We start from the raw sequence: 19,068 nt of genomic DNA on the forward strand, positions 1-19,068 counted from the left end.
GCACAATAAATGTCATTCTCCTTCTGCATTGTATTGGTTCATTTTTTTATCCAAGGAGGACTGAATTCTGCCAGCTCTGCTCTTCAACCATTTGATCACATCAGAAAAAATTAGTCCTTTGCAGAATCTCAGCATTTTACCCTTTCTCTGCTTCCAACTTCTACTGACCAAATAAGCAAGGAAATCAGCTCAAAACAATCTCTAACATTAAAAACAGATAGCAATAACTAGAGCTATGATATAGTTTCAGGTTGATTTACTTGGTTCCAGTATTGGGAAAAAAGTTTAAAATAAACAGAAATAAGCCTGCAAATTCAACTCAAAAAGGAGAACAGTTTTACAGTATGTTGAACAGCCTATAATTAATCATACCATATTTATTCATTTACTAATATTAACATACCATTAGACAGAGAACCAAACTTTAAGCAGACAAAAAGCACACTGCATTAGATTTTGCAGAGTCCTGTGAAGACCAAATTTACTTGTGATAAAAAGAGACATTGGTACATTTCTGGTCACAAAGCATATAATTTGAAACCGTTCAAGATCTTTTCCTACCTCTGTGACTTCTGTGATAAGTGCCCCAACACCCGTGTAATAGAAAGGGAAAAGAATGGCTGGTAGCAGAAACAAAACCATAAGACTTGCAACACCAAGAACAAAGTTATGCCATACTCCTAAAAAAAGAATACAAAAGGTTTCTAAATAAACATTAATAGGAAAAACAAAAATGCATTTTTTAAATGCAAAATATTGCAGTTACCTTTTAATTAATTTTCCTGAAATAATTACTGAAGAATGGTTGAAAAGTTAATTTATGAATATAGGCATGAAAGAAGAATGTGTGTATTCTTTACAAACCTAAGCAAACTCTTTGATTTACTTGTAGGGCAGATAGCTATAAAGATTCCTCCAAATCCCTGAGAATTATACTACTGGAAAATACAGAAAAGTGATAGGTCCATTTTTAAAGTGTCATTTTATCATACTGATTTTTCATCATATAACATTACTTGCATGAGTACATACTRGGTAGAGTATCCATATGCAAAACACTAGTATTCTGAATCTACTATTAAATTACAGTTTCTATTCAACAAGTTGTCATAAATTACAATTATTAAAAAAAAAAGTGGAAAGAAATGTATCATTTGTCTACCACTATAAAATGCTGAATTTAAGAATCTTTAATAAATGGAATTAAATACAAATATGAAATACTGTATGTTCTTAGCTAGCAAGATGCACWAAATCTAGTTGCAACTGAGCATTTTCCATGGTTATCTACCTCGGATCAATCCTATTGAAATGTGAATAATTACATGCATGTGTGCCCAGCAAGATTAGAAAAAGTGCTTCTTTTACAATCATGATTAAAATATGGGCCTAAAAAACATATTAAAAAACTATGTTGTGCAATTAGCATTTCCTAACTCATTACTCTTGGCAACATGTTTACAACTCTAATCTTTATAGCAGGCTGTTCTCCATAGGATGAAAAAAAACTGTCATAAGACATACTTGGCTTCCTTCAACATCCCATCTTACACAAATTTACTCATACCATTTGTGTTCTTGGGCAAACATTTTGTATGACCAATACAGGAAAACTTCCCAACATTGAAGACTCCTTACTTCTTCACCTTGTTAAGAAGGATTTGATTTACAGTAGATTTACTAGATAATACGAAGTAAGTGTATTTAAAAATATTTTAAACCTATTTTTCTTGCATTGTATATACGATAACTACCATAACATATGACGGACTCTTCTTTCTCCTGGCTGTCCCCACATGTCACCAGGTCTTATAAAAATATTTACCTTCTTCTACAAGGTTTCCGATGCTGCATAAATGAGAAACATTTCTGGAACACTCTAATTAAGGCAACAATTCTAAAAATTGTTGTCATTTCCACTCACAGTTGTTTTTTAARGTAATATCTCTTTATACAAGTTTTTAATTGTATCATATTGAAAGACAATCAGATAAATAGTACTGTTTCAGCATTATAGTCTCTTCTCTCCCTCTCCTACACACACACACACAAAAGCACAACAAAAACTGAAGTTAATATTCTATTTTTTTAAAATCTTTTAAACTTAAAAATAAACTTTATTTTTTTCTAGTTTAACAGAGGATAAAAATCTAAGATAGAACTAAAATTACTTTGTAACAGCGTGCAACTTGTAACTACCAGACAAAGTAAACTGGATAAAAACTAAAAAAGAAAAAAAAAGAAAAAAGAAAGTTGATGGAACTGCTGCAAGATGACAAGGAGTACTTTCAAACAGCTGAAAAACATGGACCTTACAACTATAATCTTCACAGTTCACTGTGTGGAATATGGCAGAGAAATTTAAAACAGATAGGCATGAAATCCATCCCAGGTGATCCACAGGAAAGGGGAAAAAAAATGTAAATGAGAATATCTGTAAAGGCTCACTATTCACTATACCATCAGTTTCATCTTGCTAAAACAATCTAGTCTTGGATACCCCATTCTTTATATTTAAGAAGATACACTTCACACAACCCTTACAGCACCTACAGTAACWTCTTTAAAATCTTTACCTCCTTTTTCTGTTAAGATAAATAGCATTAAAAAGGATCTCCAAAAATAATACAAAAATTTGAACTAATTTTAAGTAAGTGCTGCAGAGGACCACCTTTTCTTTATTAAGTATGAAATTACTGCTAAAAATATCACTGGTCTTAGAAGAATACTCATTCACTATTCKTGAACTCATGATGCCATCTGCTGTATAACACATATATTCTTTAATCTCCAGAGTATAGGTGGACTGCAGAAGAACAATTCAGTGCAGTTCTCCACTTACTTAGCTACTATACAAAAATCTGAAAGCATGTTTCTACAAATTCAGACCTACAAATTCAGACCTTCAGAATGCTGAGAATAGGTTCGTTCAGTTCTGATAACTGACAAAAAATGAGYGAAGTTTACTGAACATCACACTATCAACAGCCTATTTTTTTAAAATACATATCAYTAGCTGTATTATACTGCAGGTATTTGTTATTCCTAACCTTGCAATGTGTCTCAGTTACTAGTTTGTATCCCTCTGTTTCAGGTTTCCTAAGGATTATTATAGGCATTTTCTTGTCATTAAAAATACACAAGTAATTATTTTCTATTACAGCTTACAGTCTTGTATTTCTATATAATTGCAGAAATACATATAAGTAGCCCATTTGGAAAATTAATATGTCTTCTCTTCCAGATCTGTTCCTCCTAGCTGGAAATGGAAATTGATTACCTTGAAAAATAGTTTATATATTTATATTTAATAGAGAATAGGGCTTCAGAAAAGTTAGTCTATTTCAGTGAATGACTTTAATAAAGTATTTGGAATATGAATTATCTTTATTTACTTAGCATTTATTATCATTTACCTGATTTACAAAAACTTGAAAACATATTTTGCTGAATGCTTCTATATCCCCTACCTAAAACCTCCTTTGTAGTATTTTACAGTTRAAATATTCAGCAAAGAATGTTAGTATGTAAGCAATACAACAGGTAGGCTGCTGTCCTATTCTCCCCTGCAGTAGAAAACCCACCAGTATCAAGAATTAAACTAAAATGCTATCTTTTCTATCTCTGTTTCAATAGGTTAGGGATCAATTCGGTCTCCAGAAATCAATCAGACAAGCAGTTCAGGAAGCAAAACACAGTCCGAGTCCAACTTTCCACAGCAGCAGTGGAAAGGCTCTACTTCCCAGTAGCCAGGGTTTCCCCCTTTAGATAAAGAGGAAGAAGAAGAAGCATCAAATCAAAACAATTTCGCAGTTATTTGGAACCATAAGCTGTGATCTTCTTTGGATGTTTATGTTTTAACCTTTATCTCCCCCTAACAGCAACATCAAAACATAGAGATCTGTATAATAACAGACTTTCTTGAAACTACTATTGAAAATTATGTAATAGATTGTACTTATTGCAGAAACTGGAAGTAAATTGCTAAAGAATGTTCACCTGTGAAAATTAGTCATGTCTTCATAACAGTAATCTTTTGGCTGAGTATTTTCCAGCTTGTATGCTCCAAGATTTTATTAATTAGGACATATAATACGGAAAACAGACTAGGGCAGGTTTGAGAGCATATTGTAATGGGAGAAGAAGGTCAGAAATCACATTCCTTCTCAACCAACACAGCTGAAACCTCCTATGCACAACTATTCTGAATCAGATCTAGGAGATAGCAGTATTTTTCATGAAAGGAAACTTTTCAAGCTCCTAGCAGTTGAAGTCTCTTCCCCAGAAAACAGCACAATATGGACAGTAGGGACGAAACGATTTTCTGACACCATTCACAGCACAGTTTAGGTCCAGAACAGAAGGATCACTTTAAGTAAAGAAAAACTTTTTGCTGCTTCATTTAAAATTTTTAATCCTCTACCAAGGATTTGCAGATGGTGCTCATTTTAGATGTCTTATTTTGTAGGCACAAATTTGTCCAGAAAGAAAAAAAAGAAAAAAGATAGGCAGATGACATTCTCATGTCAACAAATACATGTAAAATTAGTAACTGTGCTAAGTAAAGATTTAATAAAAGAGCACAAACCATTACCTGCACAAAATATCCTTAATTGCTGGACTGGAGATATAAGTTGCAAGTGAGTTGTGAAGAGGTCAACAAATGCTCCAGGATAGACAATGAAGATAAAAATCCCAAATCCATTAAATCGTACTTGTTCTCTTGGGGGAGGGGGGAAAAAAAGTGGTGTTACTGCAAACAAACAACTGAAAAAAATGAGTGGTTGTGCACAATGTATACATTTTTTGACTACAGGAATAACTACAATTATAATTATGTAACTAATTTATCTTTTTATAATACAAAGGATTAAAAGATAATTAAATTAAAGGATGCCTTCCGCAGTAACTGCTACTTCTAAGCAACACACATTTGCAAGACTTGCAAAAAATAAAGGATGACTTCAATTTATTTTCTGTTTCCTGATAAGAATAGCACACAAAATCCTACGTACCTTCAAATTAACTTACAGTTCAGTATTTTAGGATTTTTTTAAAGTAAAAAATGGCAGCATTTAGGACCCCATTTCAAACTAATCTCTCAAAAAATATCTGGAGAAAGTAACAGCTTTTCTTTTCATGAAACACATATATTGCCTGGATTTATCTCAATTTTCCACAAAAACATAATCTGAATTTGAATGTTCAGAGCCTTTGACACATATCGTAAGTGAAAATAATTACACATCACWCCACTAAGGTGTGAAAATTATTAATTCTGGTTAAGAGCTATATTGTTATTCCCAGCATCTTTGTAGTTAGCCAGCAGCACATGAAGGCAATTGTAAAGGGGAGAGGAAGAACTAAAATTTTGTTGGCTCCTCCTGCCGTGGGCCAATCAAAAGCAAGAGTTCATTCTTCCCAGAAAAATCACAATGAATATGCGAGAAAACAAGCTGGAAGACAAACAGACCGATGAAACATTTTGGTCCCAAGCTCCTCTTTTAATTGAGAACTTCTACCATTATAAAAAAAGGTATTAACAAGTTAAGACACAGTCATGACTTTCTACACTCAAGAAAATACATAGAAGCAACTTAGGGCTTTGTGCCCTTGGAACAAATAATGCCTACAAGTCCAGGAAAAATGTGGAGGACACCTGAATATCAAGTTCACATCCCAGTAACCACCACTTAACCCTCTTATGCTAGAGTGTCATTTAACAGTAATGACTAATCATAGCAAATTAATTTTTTTTGTGAAGTAATCGTCACAGTTAACAGTGACATGAAAAAATCTCATCTGTGATCAAAATTAATGTATCACTGAAATTAACAGGGATAAATCACATTTGATAGAGTTACTGCTTCAGTCTGTTGGTATACTACTTTACTAGCTATCTTTAAAAAATTAATTTAAAATCTATTATAAAGCACCATTATGCAGCAGTGCACAGGACCTCTGCAAATGCTACAGCTACAGAAATGCAATTCCTGTGTGAAAATAAGATAGCTTAAAGGAATATAATTATAAGAATTAAAAGAATTATAATTGTAAATCTGATTCAGTGTAGTATATTTACAAAGCAAAAGTCATTTCTCATGATCTATATAAAGGCACTGTGCATTAAAACTCTGTCCTCAATTGTCCTTAACAACATTTGCTTGTAATTAAACACTCTGGAATATTAGGCTTTGCTGATACACAGTAAGAAAAAAATAACTTGTATTACCGAATAGCTGCCACCCCATGGCCGACTTCATGTATCACACCACTGACAAGGATTGCAGAGAAGAAATAGGTCAGCTGGCTGACAGGCAAATTTACACCAGGCACCTGTTTGTGTAGGCATGACAACAAAACAAAACACACTAGGAAACCAAGAGGTACAATGACAAATTATGCTGCCTCCAAACTTGCTGTTTCACACGGCTTCTGCAGACAAGCAACAGAACAGGAGCTATTTTCATACAGTACCATCAGATTGTGCCTCTTCCCTCAGTTTATTCAGTATATTTCAAAGTATACTGAATATATAATCTTTTATTGAAGGCTGAATAGCTCTACAGGCCAAAAGCCATCTCCCTTCCTTACTCAGTCTCCACAACCACGATAGAATGTGTTCCTACTCTATATTAAGCTCCATAAGTTTGTAAGAACGTACACAGACTTCAACTCAAATGAGGCAGATCAACAACTGTAAGCATTAGTTTATAATCTCCTACATCTAGCGATGTAGAGATCCACCCTCCACTAAAATTTGCATTGCATTCAAAGTATTGTGAACTCTAACAGTCCAAAAAGGCTTGTCAGGTCTCCCCTTCTCTTTCCATATCTCAAATCATGAGACTACCTCAAATTTAAGAGATTAAAAAGTGATTTTTTTTTGACATTTTGAGTGTCTACATATGTAGTAAAAATGACAATTTAAAATAGAAAAAATAATTTGAAATGCAGATACAGTTTTAATTTATGTAAGACATAACAAGGAGACCCCTCACATTTCTGCTATCTCTGTAGATTCCCACCGTTCCCCACTCCCTCTTTGTACTAGTTATAAGTCATCAGCTCCTGCTGGAGATGTAGTTCAAAGCAGTTGCAAGTGAGAAAATGAGAAACCGTCCTTTCTTTCTATCTGAAAGAGGGCTGCTTAGTCCCTGTCTCCTCTCAGCTGCAATTGCTTTAGTAGAAAGGTAAGGCCATTGCTGCTGCTGACTCAGGGAAAGCTCTCCTGTCTGCTCTGGAGCTCTTCCTCCCCAAGGCAAAGAGCACTCCACTGTTACCATTGCTGTGAATATGATGTGAACTGTGGCAGAAAGGAGATGCTATGAGCAAAAATTCTTGAGCTGCCTTTAAGGCTCTCCAAAGCTCACCTCAGGTGATGCACAAGGCTGCAGTTCCAGACCACTATTCTTCTGGCAGCATATACAAGCAAGCAGATCCCATTTCACCTTACCTTCATCCAATCCCACCCATTCCTCAATTACTTGGATTCAACTATCCATGTGGCAGAACTCTAAAGCAGCTTGGTGAGGCAATCTAGTTAAAGGAAATCCTTCGGAAGAGTGTTTTCATTAGTGTTCAACAGAATCATTTCACAAATACTATTCAGAGTGTGATCATAACCAAGATATCTTAACCGTCATAACTATTGTACCTCACTGTACAAAGTTAACTGTTCTTCACTTGTTAAGTATCTCTTGCTGGTATTACTACAGCATCAGCTAATGGCACTAATGGGTCAGTTAACTACCATTCTTATTGACCCTCTGTTTTGGGTACATATGAGGACAGTAACAAAGTAGTAACAAAAACTGCTATCTTAATCCCACCATGACAATATGTTAGAATACAGCACAGAATGCTTTCAGACTTCACATCAAAGAAGCTAGTTTAAGATTCATCTAAAAAGGAAACTAACTCTCATGATGGGTCCTGAAATTAAAAACAGTATTTTGTTAATAAGCATTGTTATTTTATATTTTATGGTCCTTTGGATATATTTTTAGTAAAAGAAGATCCTTTGTTAATAACTGATCTGTCTCTTTCCCACTTCTGTCAATAAGAAACCAACACAAGAGGGGCAGCAAAAGAAAAGCAACTCAGTTATCTACAGATAGGTATTTTAAATAAAGTACCTAACTGAACAAAAGAGGAAGGGTAAAAAATGATTACTATAACATAAGGAAAATTGTTGCTCCTCCCCACTAAAGCTAATGAAATTTAGCCCAAAGGCAAAAGCAAAGTTAAGAAAAAAAAGTTTTGTATCTTTTACGTAACACACTCTCCGCCATGGAGTCAAATAATGATGAAACACATGAGTAACAAATTTAAATGAGAATGGTCTCCTCACTTGTTCTTTGTGTCTTTGCAACCACATCTGGGTCACTTTCTTATGTCAACTTAGGCTAGTACATTCCCCTCAAAAAGAATACTGAAACTCTTCAAAGGCAGAATGATACAATTGAGACTATTTAAAAATGAAAGAATGAGCAGGAAAGAGAACCTCAAGTCAACCTAGAGAAAGTAACCATATCCCTATACATAGCACTACATTATACCTATATATCATACCTATACTTCAATACCAATCTGGCCTTGCTTTGAATGCAGTGATGCTGCTAGTAGTCACTGAGGAATTCACTCTACAATGAAACTGTGGATATCAACCTAGATTTCTGCTTTCATAGTTTCAGTTCTATCAGATGACTTCCTAAAAGGTCAGTTTTAGTTTTCTCCCCTGCTTATTTATGTTATTTTCTCAAAAGAGCAGTGTATTGCAAACGACCACTTTACTGTGGTATTACAAAATGGGACAAATCCAAATAATCTCAAAAACTAAGATGCAAGAGAGCTTTTCTTACTCCAAAACGTAACAGACACACATGCTTAGGAAAGACCCCTCTGGCCAGAACATGAGAAATTTTCTGTCTCATGTCAAACTTGTGGTCTGTTGGACATACAAACAAGACTCCCTATTCATGCCTGTCTGCTTCTGGAAATAGCCTTCAGGAGCAGGCTGTGGGCCAGGTGACTGTAGTGGCAGTACCAGCAGTTCCCTCCCAGGCCTCATTGTTTGCTTTTGCCAACACTACTACACTGGCTGTAGTCACTCTGCATGTGAAAAACAAATTCTAACTATGATTTTCACTGATTTGAAATGCACTGGATTTATAACATATGCTAACCATCAGGCTTCTTGTGCTTGTGCAACATTTAAGTCTAGCTACAYACAGTAGATTTAGCATTAGCATTACAGGAAGGCCTATCACCTAATAGAGGAGGGGCAGTACATAGCCTTCAACTTCTGTCACTAGCTAAGCACAATATTAGAGTAAATTCTTTGGACACCACTGCTCTAAGCTACACAGTAGAAGGTAAAGTAATCTCAGAGGACTTTCTGAGTTCTGGAAAATGACCATGCTTTCTGATCAGACAGCATTCTTGAGTAAATGAGGTTAGCCAAGAATCCTTGCAATTTAAAACTCTTTTAAGAGTAATGTTAATTTCATTATATTGTCTTAGGTATTTTAATGCAAGAGGTAAAAAAAGACAGTATCTGTAATCTCTCCATTCTGTAAAATACATTCCTTCCTAAAACCACACAATAAATATATTTTGTCCAGTATCAGAAATTCATGGGGCAATTCAATAAACTGTTATTACCCTGTGACTAGATATTGACAGAAACAGAACTTTCCATTTCATGCTGCAAATTAGGCAGAAAATCTTGAGCAATCCAAAAACATGCCATCTCCCTACTAATGAATCTTTACCTTCCACTATCACACAAAGCTGTTTGTTTTCTTCCCTCTCCACTGATGATGTTCTGCATCATAACAAACGAAAGCAAACTCCTCTCTTCTTATGGATTATGGGTTTGTTTGGCAAACTTCAAGATTCTGCCTATAAATGGCACCGCTGGTATTCTTACTACAGTGATAATTTCTGGCCTTTCAAAATTACTAGCTATATTTCATGCCTGAGAATTTTTTATATAAACTCTTCCACAAGTTTGCCTTCCTTTTTCTTCTCTTCTTTTCTACACTACCTCTACTTACCATTTTTAAGGCTGGTAACAAGCCAGCAAAATTTGTGAATGAGTATCAGGAGTTAGGTTATTTTCGCATGGGAAGATTTAAATATTACATTAGCTATCATACCCCATTAAGAAGCTGGTTAAGATTAGTTCACAGCTCTCAAATTAAGACCTGAGGAGAGAATACTTACCACAACTTGTAGCATACGGTCATTCTGGGCTTTTGGGGCCTCAGTTAGCATCTGTGTCAGTGTCTGCATCAGTGTTTTTCCAAGAAGAATAACAGATCCAAACATGGCAACTATACCAAATACCATTCCTATGCTGAACCTATAAAGAAAAGTAAGTAGTTTAGCACTGTGCAGTCACCGGTAAGCTATATCTTGGGACATTTAACTGCTCTGACTTACTTAGGACACCAAACTTAAAGCAAAACGTACCTGGTCATTCTGCTCTTGCCTGATATACTACCATTTGTGTATCAACAATTCAGTAGAAAAATATCAGCTAAAGAAAATTGATTAATTAATTCTTTAATAACATCTACTATTTCCCTCGTTTAACAAATGTTCTACATCCAGCACCACATCCTGATAAATTTTCAAACATGTTTACACTATTTTTATGTATTCTAAATTTTATTCAGTTACCCAATAAATGTGACTTGCCACTAGTTATGAATGAAAACATAACAGAGTAAGGAATGTGTAATTTACCATGCTGTACCATAGTATTGCAAATTTAGGAATCTGAATCAAATTATGGAGTAGTATACATATTTATACATTTTTCTTCTCATCAATTTATCTTTGATTAAAATCTGTCTTGAAAATCATTTTGATTTATATTAGTCCACTTAATGGATAATTTTTATTAGTCATTATTATTTTATACTATCCAATAGTGAGGATGTTTCTGCCTAAATCACTTCAGCTTACTAGCAGTCCCTCTCCCTCTCATAATAGCATAATTTTTCTTTTATTATCCTTAATGAAACTCACCAGGAATTAGCAAATATATTTTAAGTGGCATGTATTTGTAATGTTAAAGAGATTTGTGCAAACATTACACTGTAATAAATTATGCACATTAACAAATTTCAGTCTTACTCATTTTTATTTTCAGAGTGGGTATAAAGTAACACTAGGAAGACAATTTAGCAATAATTTTCTAAAACAGTCCAGAAACATTCATATAACCACCTTGCTTTTTTACTCATACCAGCAGTCTACGAAGTCTTAGCAGAGGAAGGAACGCCTGGGAAATGACAGAAAACAGAGACATCTGTCTCTGGATAGCTTGTAAACTCTAGTGGATCAGGGAGAACTCAGTGTACAGTGATGGACAGATTGGAGGTATGAGAAGCTGCTTTCAGGTCTACACCTGTATGCAGTATAACATGCTAATAGCTATATGCTTAAGAACAACACACAATTTAAACTATAGGCAAAAAACAAAGCTTACAGATTTACAGTGTTTATAGCATCACAGTATGTAACCTATATCAGAGCTATGCATTTTTTAGCAAGAGAGGAAAACTTATCCTGGAACAGTATAGCTATGGTATGTTTCCCTGATATTTTTTGTTAACCTATCAAATAACCATGTCTATCCACTATACTTTCTAGGCTAAAAGGCATAGACATAAATATGACATCTGTATTTGACATAAGAATTTTCCTGGATTTATACCATAGATAAAGAAACCTGGGTTTCCATCGCCCCCAGTTGTAGAACTGGCGGTTGAAGAGAGCAGTTTGCCATCGCATGTGAAAAGGAGAGACATTCAAGCCATATGTCAGCAGCCAGTCTTCATAAGATGCTTTCAAAGAGCTGGATGACTGCAAAACAGTGGAAAGTTAATTTAACCCAAAGCTTTCAGGAAGATTTTATGTTATGTGAACAAGCAGTAAATATGATCAGTTCAGAGGAAAAAAAAATGTGCGTAATATCAGGTAAGTGTCCTGCACATTTTTTATATTTTGACATATATGTGTGATATGTAATGCTAAAAAGTTATCCCACTCTTGTGATGCAAATCACAAGAGTTATAGGACAGCGAAAGAGATCAAGTATCCAGTGGTACTTCACAGACAAGATCTTACACAATGTTTCACAGTGTTAAATCACTATCAGCAGGTTTTAACTGTCTGTTTAGAAGGCTACATAATGAATTGCTTATGTTATTTTCTCCATGTGCACTTAGTTTCTAGCAAATATTTCTAAAACTACAATAAAGAAAAATAATTTATTTTGGCTTAGACTGAAAAAATTATTACATTGGTGAGATGTAGATCTTGGATTTTTTTTTTTTTTTCAGTAAGGGTAAAAATGAGGTCTCCTTTTCAAACCCAGAGATTATGATTAAACAGACTGAAATATTTGATCACGCTAACAAAAAGCCAGAAAGACTTTAAAATAATCAATCTATATTGCAACAGCAATTTTACTGTGATAATTTTCTGGCATTTCAAGATGCTGCAGGAATGCCTTCCTAGTAGTTGCAAAGATTTCTTCATATTTGTCATTATGGTAAGTACGATCTGTAAACTATGTAATTAATACTTACCTGCAGCATTACTTGATACTACAAACCAAACGAAAGAGTTTTTCAATTGTTACTTTTTATTATATGCTGGTCTTCTCAGTGGGCCTTACTCAGCCTGCTTCATGGAGGCCATTATTAGACCCGAGAGAAAATTTCCGTTAGAAGTGAAAGAGCAACTCATAACTCAGGAAAAGCACATCAGAGCTTTCAGCCACACTCAAACACTTCTGATTACAGGCTGAGTATCTCTGACAAGTGTTCACTGCTGTCTAAACAACAGCACTGCTTCTGGATTTCCCTATTAGCAGCAGCATCTACTGAAGAAATCAGGAATGTGTAAATCACAAGGAGCTCCCCTCCACCCCCTAAAAGGAACTTCAGAAATTTCTAGATATCTTTTATAGTTCTTTAAACAAATTTAGAACTTTCTAAGTTCCTTGCATTCCTGCTGTCCTTTTATGATGTGAGGGGGTGATAATATCTTCTTGGACAACTATCCTACAGCTTTCCACACTTTGTTACATTAATTAAAATGTGAACATAATAAAAATTTTATTTCAAGTAACAGTCTTGCAGAACATGGGATCTGTTTACTCAGATTATCATTCATTTACTCATCCATTACACTACTTTATCTCTTCTACCCATATGTTTGTGTAATTTCCTTCTTCTTCAACCTACTGATTTGATTCACATTTTTGTTCAGGCAGTTGAAGACACCTGTAGAAACTTCCATCGTTTGTATTCCTTTGTCAACACAAGTCATTCCCGATGACATTGCTAAGCTTAATGTTCACAAGCAAATCAGCATTTGCTAATCTAAAAGCAAAGATCACGGAGATGATTACCCTTCTACAAATAATACATACCCCAGAGANAAAAAAAAAAAAAAAAAAAAAAAAAAAAAAAAAAAAAAAAAAAAAAAAAGACCTCCTCACATAATTTACAAAAAAAGAACAAAAATACACATGACATTAAGTACATTTGACCTAACAAATTGTCTTTTGAGAATTAAGCAAATGTACACATTCTATTCAGTTCAAACTGAGTCAAAAAACCACCACATATAATAAAGCCAACTGAAAATAAAAATTTGGTATTGCCAAAATATCTGTTCCTTTTACCACATGCAAAAAATCAATCACTTTTTCTGAGAAAATCCACAAATCTATCCCTGTCACCACATTTTCTAAATACATGACAGTCTCACTCTATGATGCATCATAAATGCATAATAAGTTTTTCATGAGAAAGATGGAATTACTTACATTTGCCAAATGGAAAAAAACGTATCAAAAAGCACCAAAATTCATTTTCCTTTTGGGTTTTCCTCATACGTTGTATAAACACTATTCATAAAGAATAATCACCGAATTATTTAAAGAACTAAATGACTCTATCCCTTCACAAGAGAGATTAAAAGACTTTATACAAACTTTTGTTCCTACTGGCCTGATCCCATCAGAACATGCATACTTACACCGTAATTATTTGCACCTTATGTTTCATTTCATGCTTCTTTCACAGAAGCTTTGGCTCTGCTTCTCTAATTTAAGCTTAAATGATCTTTGTTATATTAACTTGACTACAAAAGCAGTATCTTTTAATGTATGCAAGCCCTCAAAATGATGGATGTATGCTAAATACTTCAAGAGCTCCATAAATATCTGTCAGCAAGCAGGAGTCCTTAACATTCTTCTGGGCTGACAAAGTCTGTTCAAGAGCTCTGAACCATTTCAGCTTCCTGACCTTGAAAGCTGAAGGCTAACCTTGACTGAATGTGTCTGATGTATGTTTTATTGCTGATAGCAGAAGAGACTACCTTCTACCCTTTTCACATTTCCTGATCCTTCAGGAAGAATGAAATGGGGTGATTCAGGATGCTGGGGAGCAGGAATATGGGGGTCTGCCTGAGTGATTCCACTTTGCAGGTTCCAAGCTTCATTGGAAAACTTTCATGCCAACGCATCAGTGAAGAGCAACAAAGGAGACCTTAAAACATCAACTGCAACAGTAACAGCAGGAATCCTTCTCTTGCCAAGAATATTAACAGGATTGTGCATGCAAAAGTACTCCTGTATTATTTTCCACTCATGTTCTGTATGTCTTTTTTGATGTATTTAAATTTGAAGTTATTTGAGGTCCAAGTAGGGACTATCTTTTGCACAGCTGATTGCAAGCTAGGGTTATGAATGTGATGGGGCACTTACAGTACTAGCAATAAAATAAACATGTCTTACTATCCTAGTCATATAAATCTTGTTATTTAATCCAAATTCTATTTTGTCTATCATGTTCATAACAGAATTTGTCATTGAGATGTACACATATGTGATCTACCAATAAGTTCACTGAAACCCAATAGCTTCCACATATTTCCTAATGACTAATAAAATTTGTCAACTTCTGATTAAAAGATCAAAGTTAAAATTTAAATCCTGGACTTTATTGTTTGCTATAGCATTCTAGGCATTCCTCTTTGTTCTTCAGCATAAATCAGATACTAAGTCACCTCTAAACAATCTACTTTTTTTCCCTTTGCTGCTACTGATCTCTACTAGAGGTTCTAATAAGAAAAGTAGCAGCTATTCTTATTTACAAGTGAATGGTTTTTAAGTCCAATCCTGAAACAGATCTTTGAAATCTGAGAGATATGAATGGGTCTCAGCACAACACTACTACATAAATTCAGGTACAGCTTTATAGTCTAAGTTTTTTCATCAGACACAAAGTTACTGTCAAAACCATCCAGCCTATTTACTGACCTTTCTGGTGAGTTTTAGTGTCTCTCTCCATATTTAGGACTTTTTCTCATATTCAGCCAGTCTTCAGATGTGTTTCAAAACATTCATGTTTGTCTCCAAACATCTAATACAGACTTGGTGTAGTAAAATTTGAAAAATCTTCAAACACATTATTGGATTTTTATTGTCATTTACACTATTAAATGAATCTTGTACAAACTATTACTTGGCAATTAACAGCTGTCATTATTTATTGAGCTACACTTGTTCTCTAACAATTAGCAGCAAGGGGAGCCAGTTATTGTACAAGTTTATTTGTCTTCCAAATACACAATTTTCCTGATTATATTTCTTCTGTATTTTACACCAGGGAAAATAAACGTTTGTCACCTTCAAATCACTAAGCCCTAACTGTGCTTGGTAGAAACTAATGCAGTTCCTGGACTGCAACATTAACTTTGGGGGGAAAAAAAGAGAGAGAGCGAATTACAGATCAAATCAACATCTTATTTTTCCTCATATTTCTTTAAATAGCATACATCCTATTTTCCATGCATACTCAGCAGTTTCACTCATCTCCAAGAGACATACCTCCTTGACCTCAATTAAAAAAAAATCTTAAACTTGTGCAATGCCCAAAAGAATAAATAAAATAAATATAACAAATGATGTCTATTTTCCTTTCAAACCTTCCCTTCTCCATCAGAATAAAAAGCTCAGTCTTATAATAATCTCTAAAGATTATAAAGTTTATTCCTTTGACAAGCARTTCTAGAGTTCTCTTTCAACTTATTTTTTCCAGGAAAACTAAGGAAATAGAAAGAAATGCGCATTAGTTATGTTTTTACACACATTAATTTTAGAAAAAATAATCACTGTAAAAAAACAAAAACAGGGAAGTTTTTTTTTTTTTTTGGAAGGTAGGTATACTTTAAACTTCAGAAAGCACATTAAAGTGCCGCAAAACGATTAAGAGTGGACTAAAAGCAGGCTTCCCTAACAGCGCTTCACAGCGCTGCTCCTTTACTGGCAAAAGGCCCAAAAGCTGCTGCAGAGGGGTGGGGAGGCGTTTTCAGCGGAAGCAGAATCCCCCCCACCCCACCGCCTCGGCGGATGGCGCCGCTGAGGGTTACTGCGGGACCCTCTGCCCGGGCGAACCACCTTCGGGAAACGATCCGGTGCTGCCTGGAGCGGAGGGGGGAAGGGGGGCAGGCACAACCGCACCGCAGAGGGGCGGGAAAGCACCAGGCGCCCGCCCTGGCTCCGAGAATAACGCCACTCCCCGAACTACTGCGGGGGGGGGGGGGGAGGACCCACACCGTCACGCKCCCGCACCGGCCCGAGCCTCGTGCCGGCCGTTAAATTTGAATTCTGAGGTAGCCGGGCCCTGCCAGAGAGGCACATGCGTGTGTGTGCGCGCGCGCGAGGGGGGTCTTGGCCAGCCCTTGCGTTTCGGAGCACGGTCGGGGCGGAGCAGGGGGGGCGCTTCTCTCCGGTGCCGACACCAGCCCCCGCCGGGGCGGGATGGGGTTGCCGGTGTCTTCCGCCCGCCGCGGGGAGTGGAGCTGCGCCCTTGGCCCGGCGTAGGCTGGGCCGAGAGCTCCCCGTTTGGCTCTGTGTCTACAGCCCTCACCTTAAGCAGCGTATCCGCCAGGTAGATGGCGCACCAGCCCCCCAGCACGCACACCACCACCGGGATCGGGATCATTACTGCAGCCGAGGAGGCGGCGGCGGGAGCCGTGGCTCATGCAGAGGAACCCCCGGAACTAAACATACCCCCGGAACTTTCCTCCTCCTGCAGTACTGCCCGGCCGGACACTTCCGGACGCGGATTCACCTGAGGGCTGGGGCGCAGGCGCCGGGAGGGGAGACGAGGGTTAACTGTGGGGTCACGGGGCCGACGGCCAGGAAAGGGAGGTAGCGCGCGCGCATGCGCGGCGGCGTGGCCGCACCCACCCCCACCCTCCCACCTCGGGACCCGAGCGCAGCTGCGCGTGCGCCGTACACCGCCCGCTGCGGAGCGGCGCGGGGCCTATCGCTGTCCTCCGGGCCAGGGCAAGGAGGCGTTGAGGGCGCGTGCGGGGCGGGAGGCGGGTTTTGCGCATGGCAGCGTCGGTTCCTCTCGGGTTTTTTTGCTGAATTTACTTAGGATAATTTAGTTAAAATATTTATATGTGCACGTATTTTATATATATGTGTGTGGCTTATGAATGGGTGTAGCCATATACAAGTTCTTCAGTGTCATTTGTTTAATTAGGGATGCAGTCACAGCGCAAAGCTTTCTGCGTGGGCTCCCTCAGTAAACCTTGCTATCTGCTCCATTTTAGGGCTCTGACAGCAGCTGTGGAGCTGTATGTGGAAGACCTTGCATGTGCTGGGAGCTTTAGAGCATCAGCAGGTTGAGCTTGCCTGAGGCAGGGGCATGTCTTCCTTATGACTTAGAGATGGCCTACAGAAGATGGTCAGAAAAGCATGAATAAAAGATACTTGCAGTGGTACAGTAAAGGATTGTGGAAGCATTGCAGTGATAAAGGAATAATAAGATTCTTTAACTACCAAAATTTCTCCTGAAATAACTTCAGCACTGATTTCGTGACACAACAAAGTGTTTTCATGAGGCTCAGTGTAACAGTTCCTTTTAGGCAAACACTCCCCAGGTCATTGTGTTTCCTCCCCAGTCTGTTGTTACACTAATTCTCTGACTTCATGCCCCTTTAGGTCTCCCTCTTTCCTCTCTGGCATGCCTCACTGTTCCTAGAAGTAGGCCAGTATATTTTAGTTGCCATGAGGTCACTAATTGTGAGACTTGATTTCTCAGGCTCTTCCGTAGTTAAAACACTTTCACTCGGTGCTTGAACACTGAAAGCAAACAAGTGCAACGATTTTGCAAAGGTTAAAGAAAAACGGTATTTATTTACCCAAAGCAACTTTGTGAATGGAAGCCAAACAAATGCATGCATTGTCATGTACTGAGTTTTCTCATTTGTAAAGATTTTTCAGAAATCAAGTTGGCAATGGTGGGATGGCTTTCTGCAGCTTATGGTTTCTAGTCCACCTTTTTCTGTGCACTCCGGATCAACTTTCCTTGATCTGAGTTTGTCAGAAATTACTCAGAATGACTCCTCTATACTAAAAAAAGCTTATTCCTTCCTTTCATTAGCTCACATGTGTTAGTATATGGATTCAGAGACAGTTCTTGCTGGATTAATGGAATAGTACCTCGAAAAGGAAATGTCTAAGAAAATTAAAAAATATGTATCAGTTATCATGCAAGAATATCTAAGTCCATGTAAAATCTCAAGACAAGAAGAATAATCATTTAAGCATAATAATATTAATTAAATGTAATTTGGCAAGTAAATACCAAAAATGTGTATATTATACACAATTCAGTTGCTAGCTTAATATCTTAAACATCTCTTTCTAGAAAATGCAACAACAAATACATTTATCTTAAGATTAATTATTAACATATCTAATAATTAATCTCTTTAACTTTGATCTAGTACTGAAGTAAATTTGTGATTATTCAGATATTGCCATACACATTCATGATATGTTGCAAAATAAAAAGCAGTCTTAATAATGCTATCAAAAGCTCTAATGTTAGGAAAGTTTGCAAGGGTTCAGAGAAATGCCTGCTCACAGTTCATTCCTGGCTCAGACCAAAAACCAGCTAAGATACAGATTTTGGAGGGATTAATTATGGGTAAATTATGCTAGTCTGAAGACAATAC

At 36.7% G+C, this 19,068-nt stretch overlaps 1 protein-coding gene across 5 annotated transcripts in view; it reads right to left on the minus strand.

The window, feature by feature from the left end:
* Positions 1 to 17,233, minus strand: part of MBTPS2 (membrane bound transcription factor peptidase, site 2) — a 34,903-nt gene extending 17,670 nt beyond the window's left edge. For 3 of the 5 annotated variants that reach the window (XR_014896564.1, XR_014896563.1, XM_085310871.1), the window contains exons 1-6: positions 16,965 to 17,233; positions 11,732 to 11,880; positions 10,231 to 10,369; positions 6,233 to 6,336; positions 4,595 to 4,722; positions 562 to 680 (exon numbers count right to left, since the gene is read on the minus strand). Coding sequence is in view for 3 of the 5 variants with exons in the window: in XM_085310871.1 (XP_085166997.1) it covers positions 562 to 680; positions 4,595 to 4,722; positions 6,233 to 6,336; positions 10,231 to 10,369; positions 11,732 to 11,880; positions 16,965 to 17,039 (714 nt within the window). In the remaining 2 variants the exon portion in view is untranslated. Of the gene's footprint in view, positions 1 to 561; positions 681 to 4,594; positions 4,723 to 6,232; positions 6,337 to 10,230; positions 10,370 to 11,731; positions 11,881 to 15,352; positions 15,491 to 16,964 lie in introns of all 5 variants that reach the window. The other 2 variants (XM_085310872.1, XM_085310873.1) reach the window with 2 other exon arrangements.
* Positions 17,234 to 19,068: the final 1,835 nt, after the last annotated feature.

The sequence above is a fragment of the Rhea americana genome, unplaced genomic scaffold (genome assembly GCF_003343005.1).
Source record: "Rhea americana isolate MKP2758 unplaced genomic scaffold, rheAme1 scaffold_329, whole genome shotgun sequence".
NCBI lineage: Eukaryota > Metazoa > Chordata > Aves > Rheiformes > Rheidae > Rhea > Rhea americana.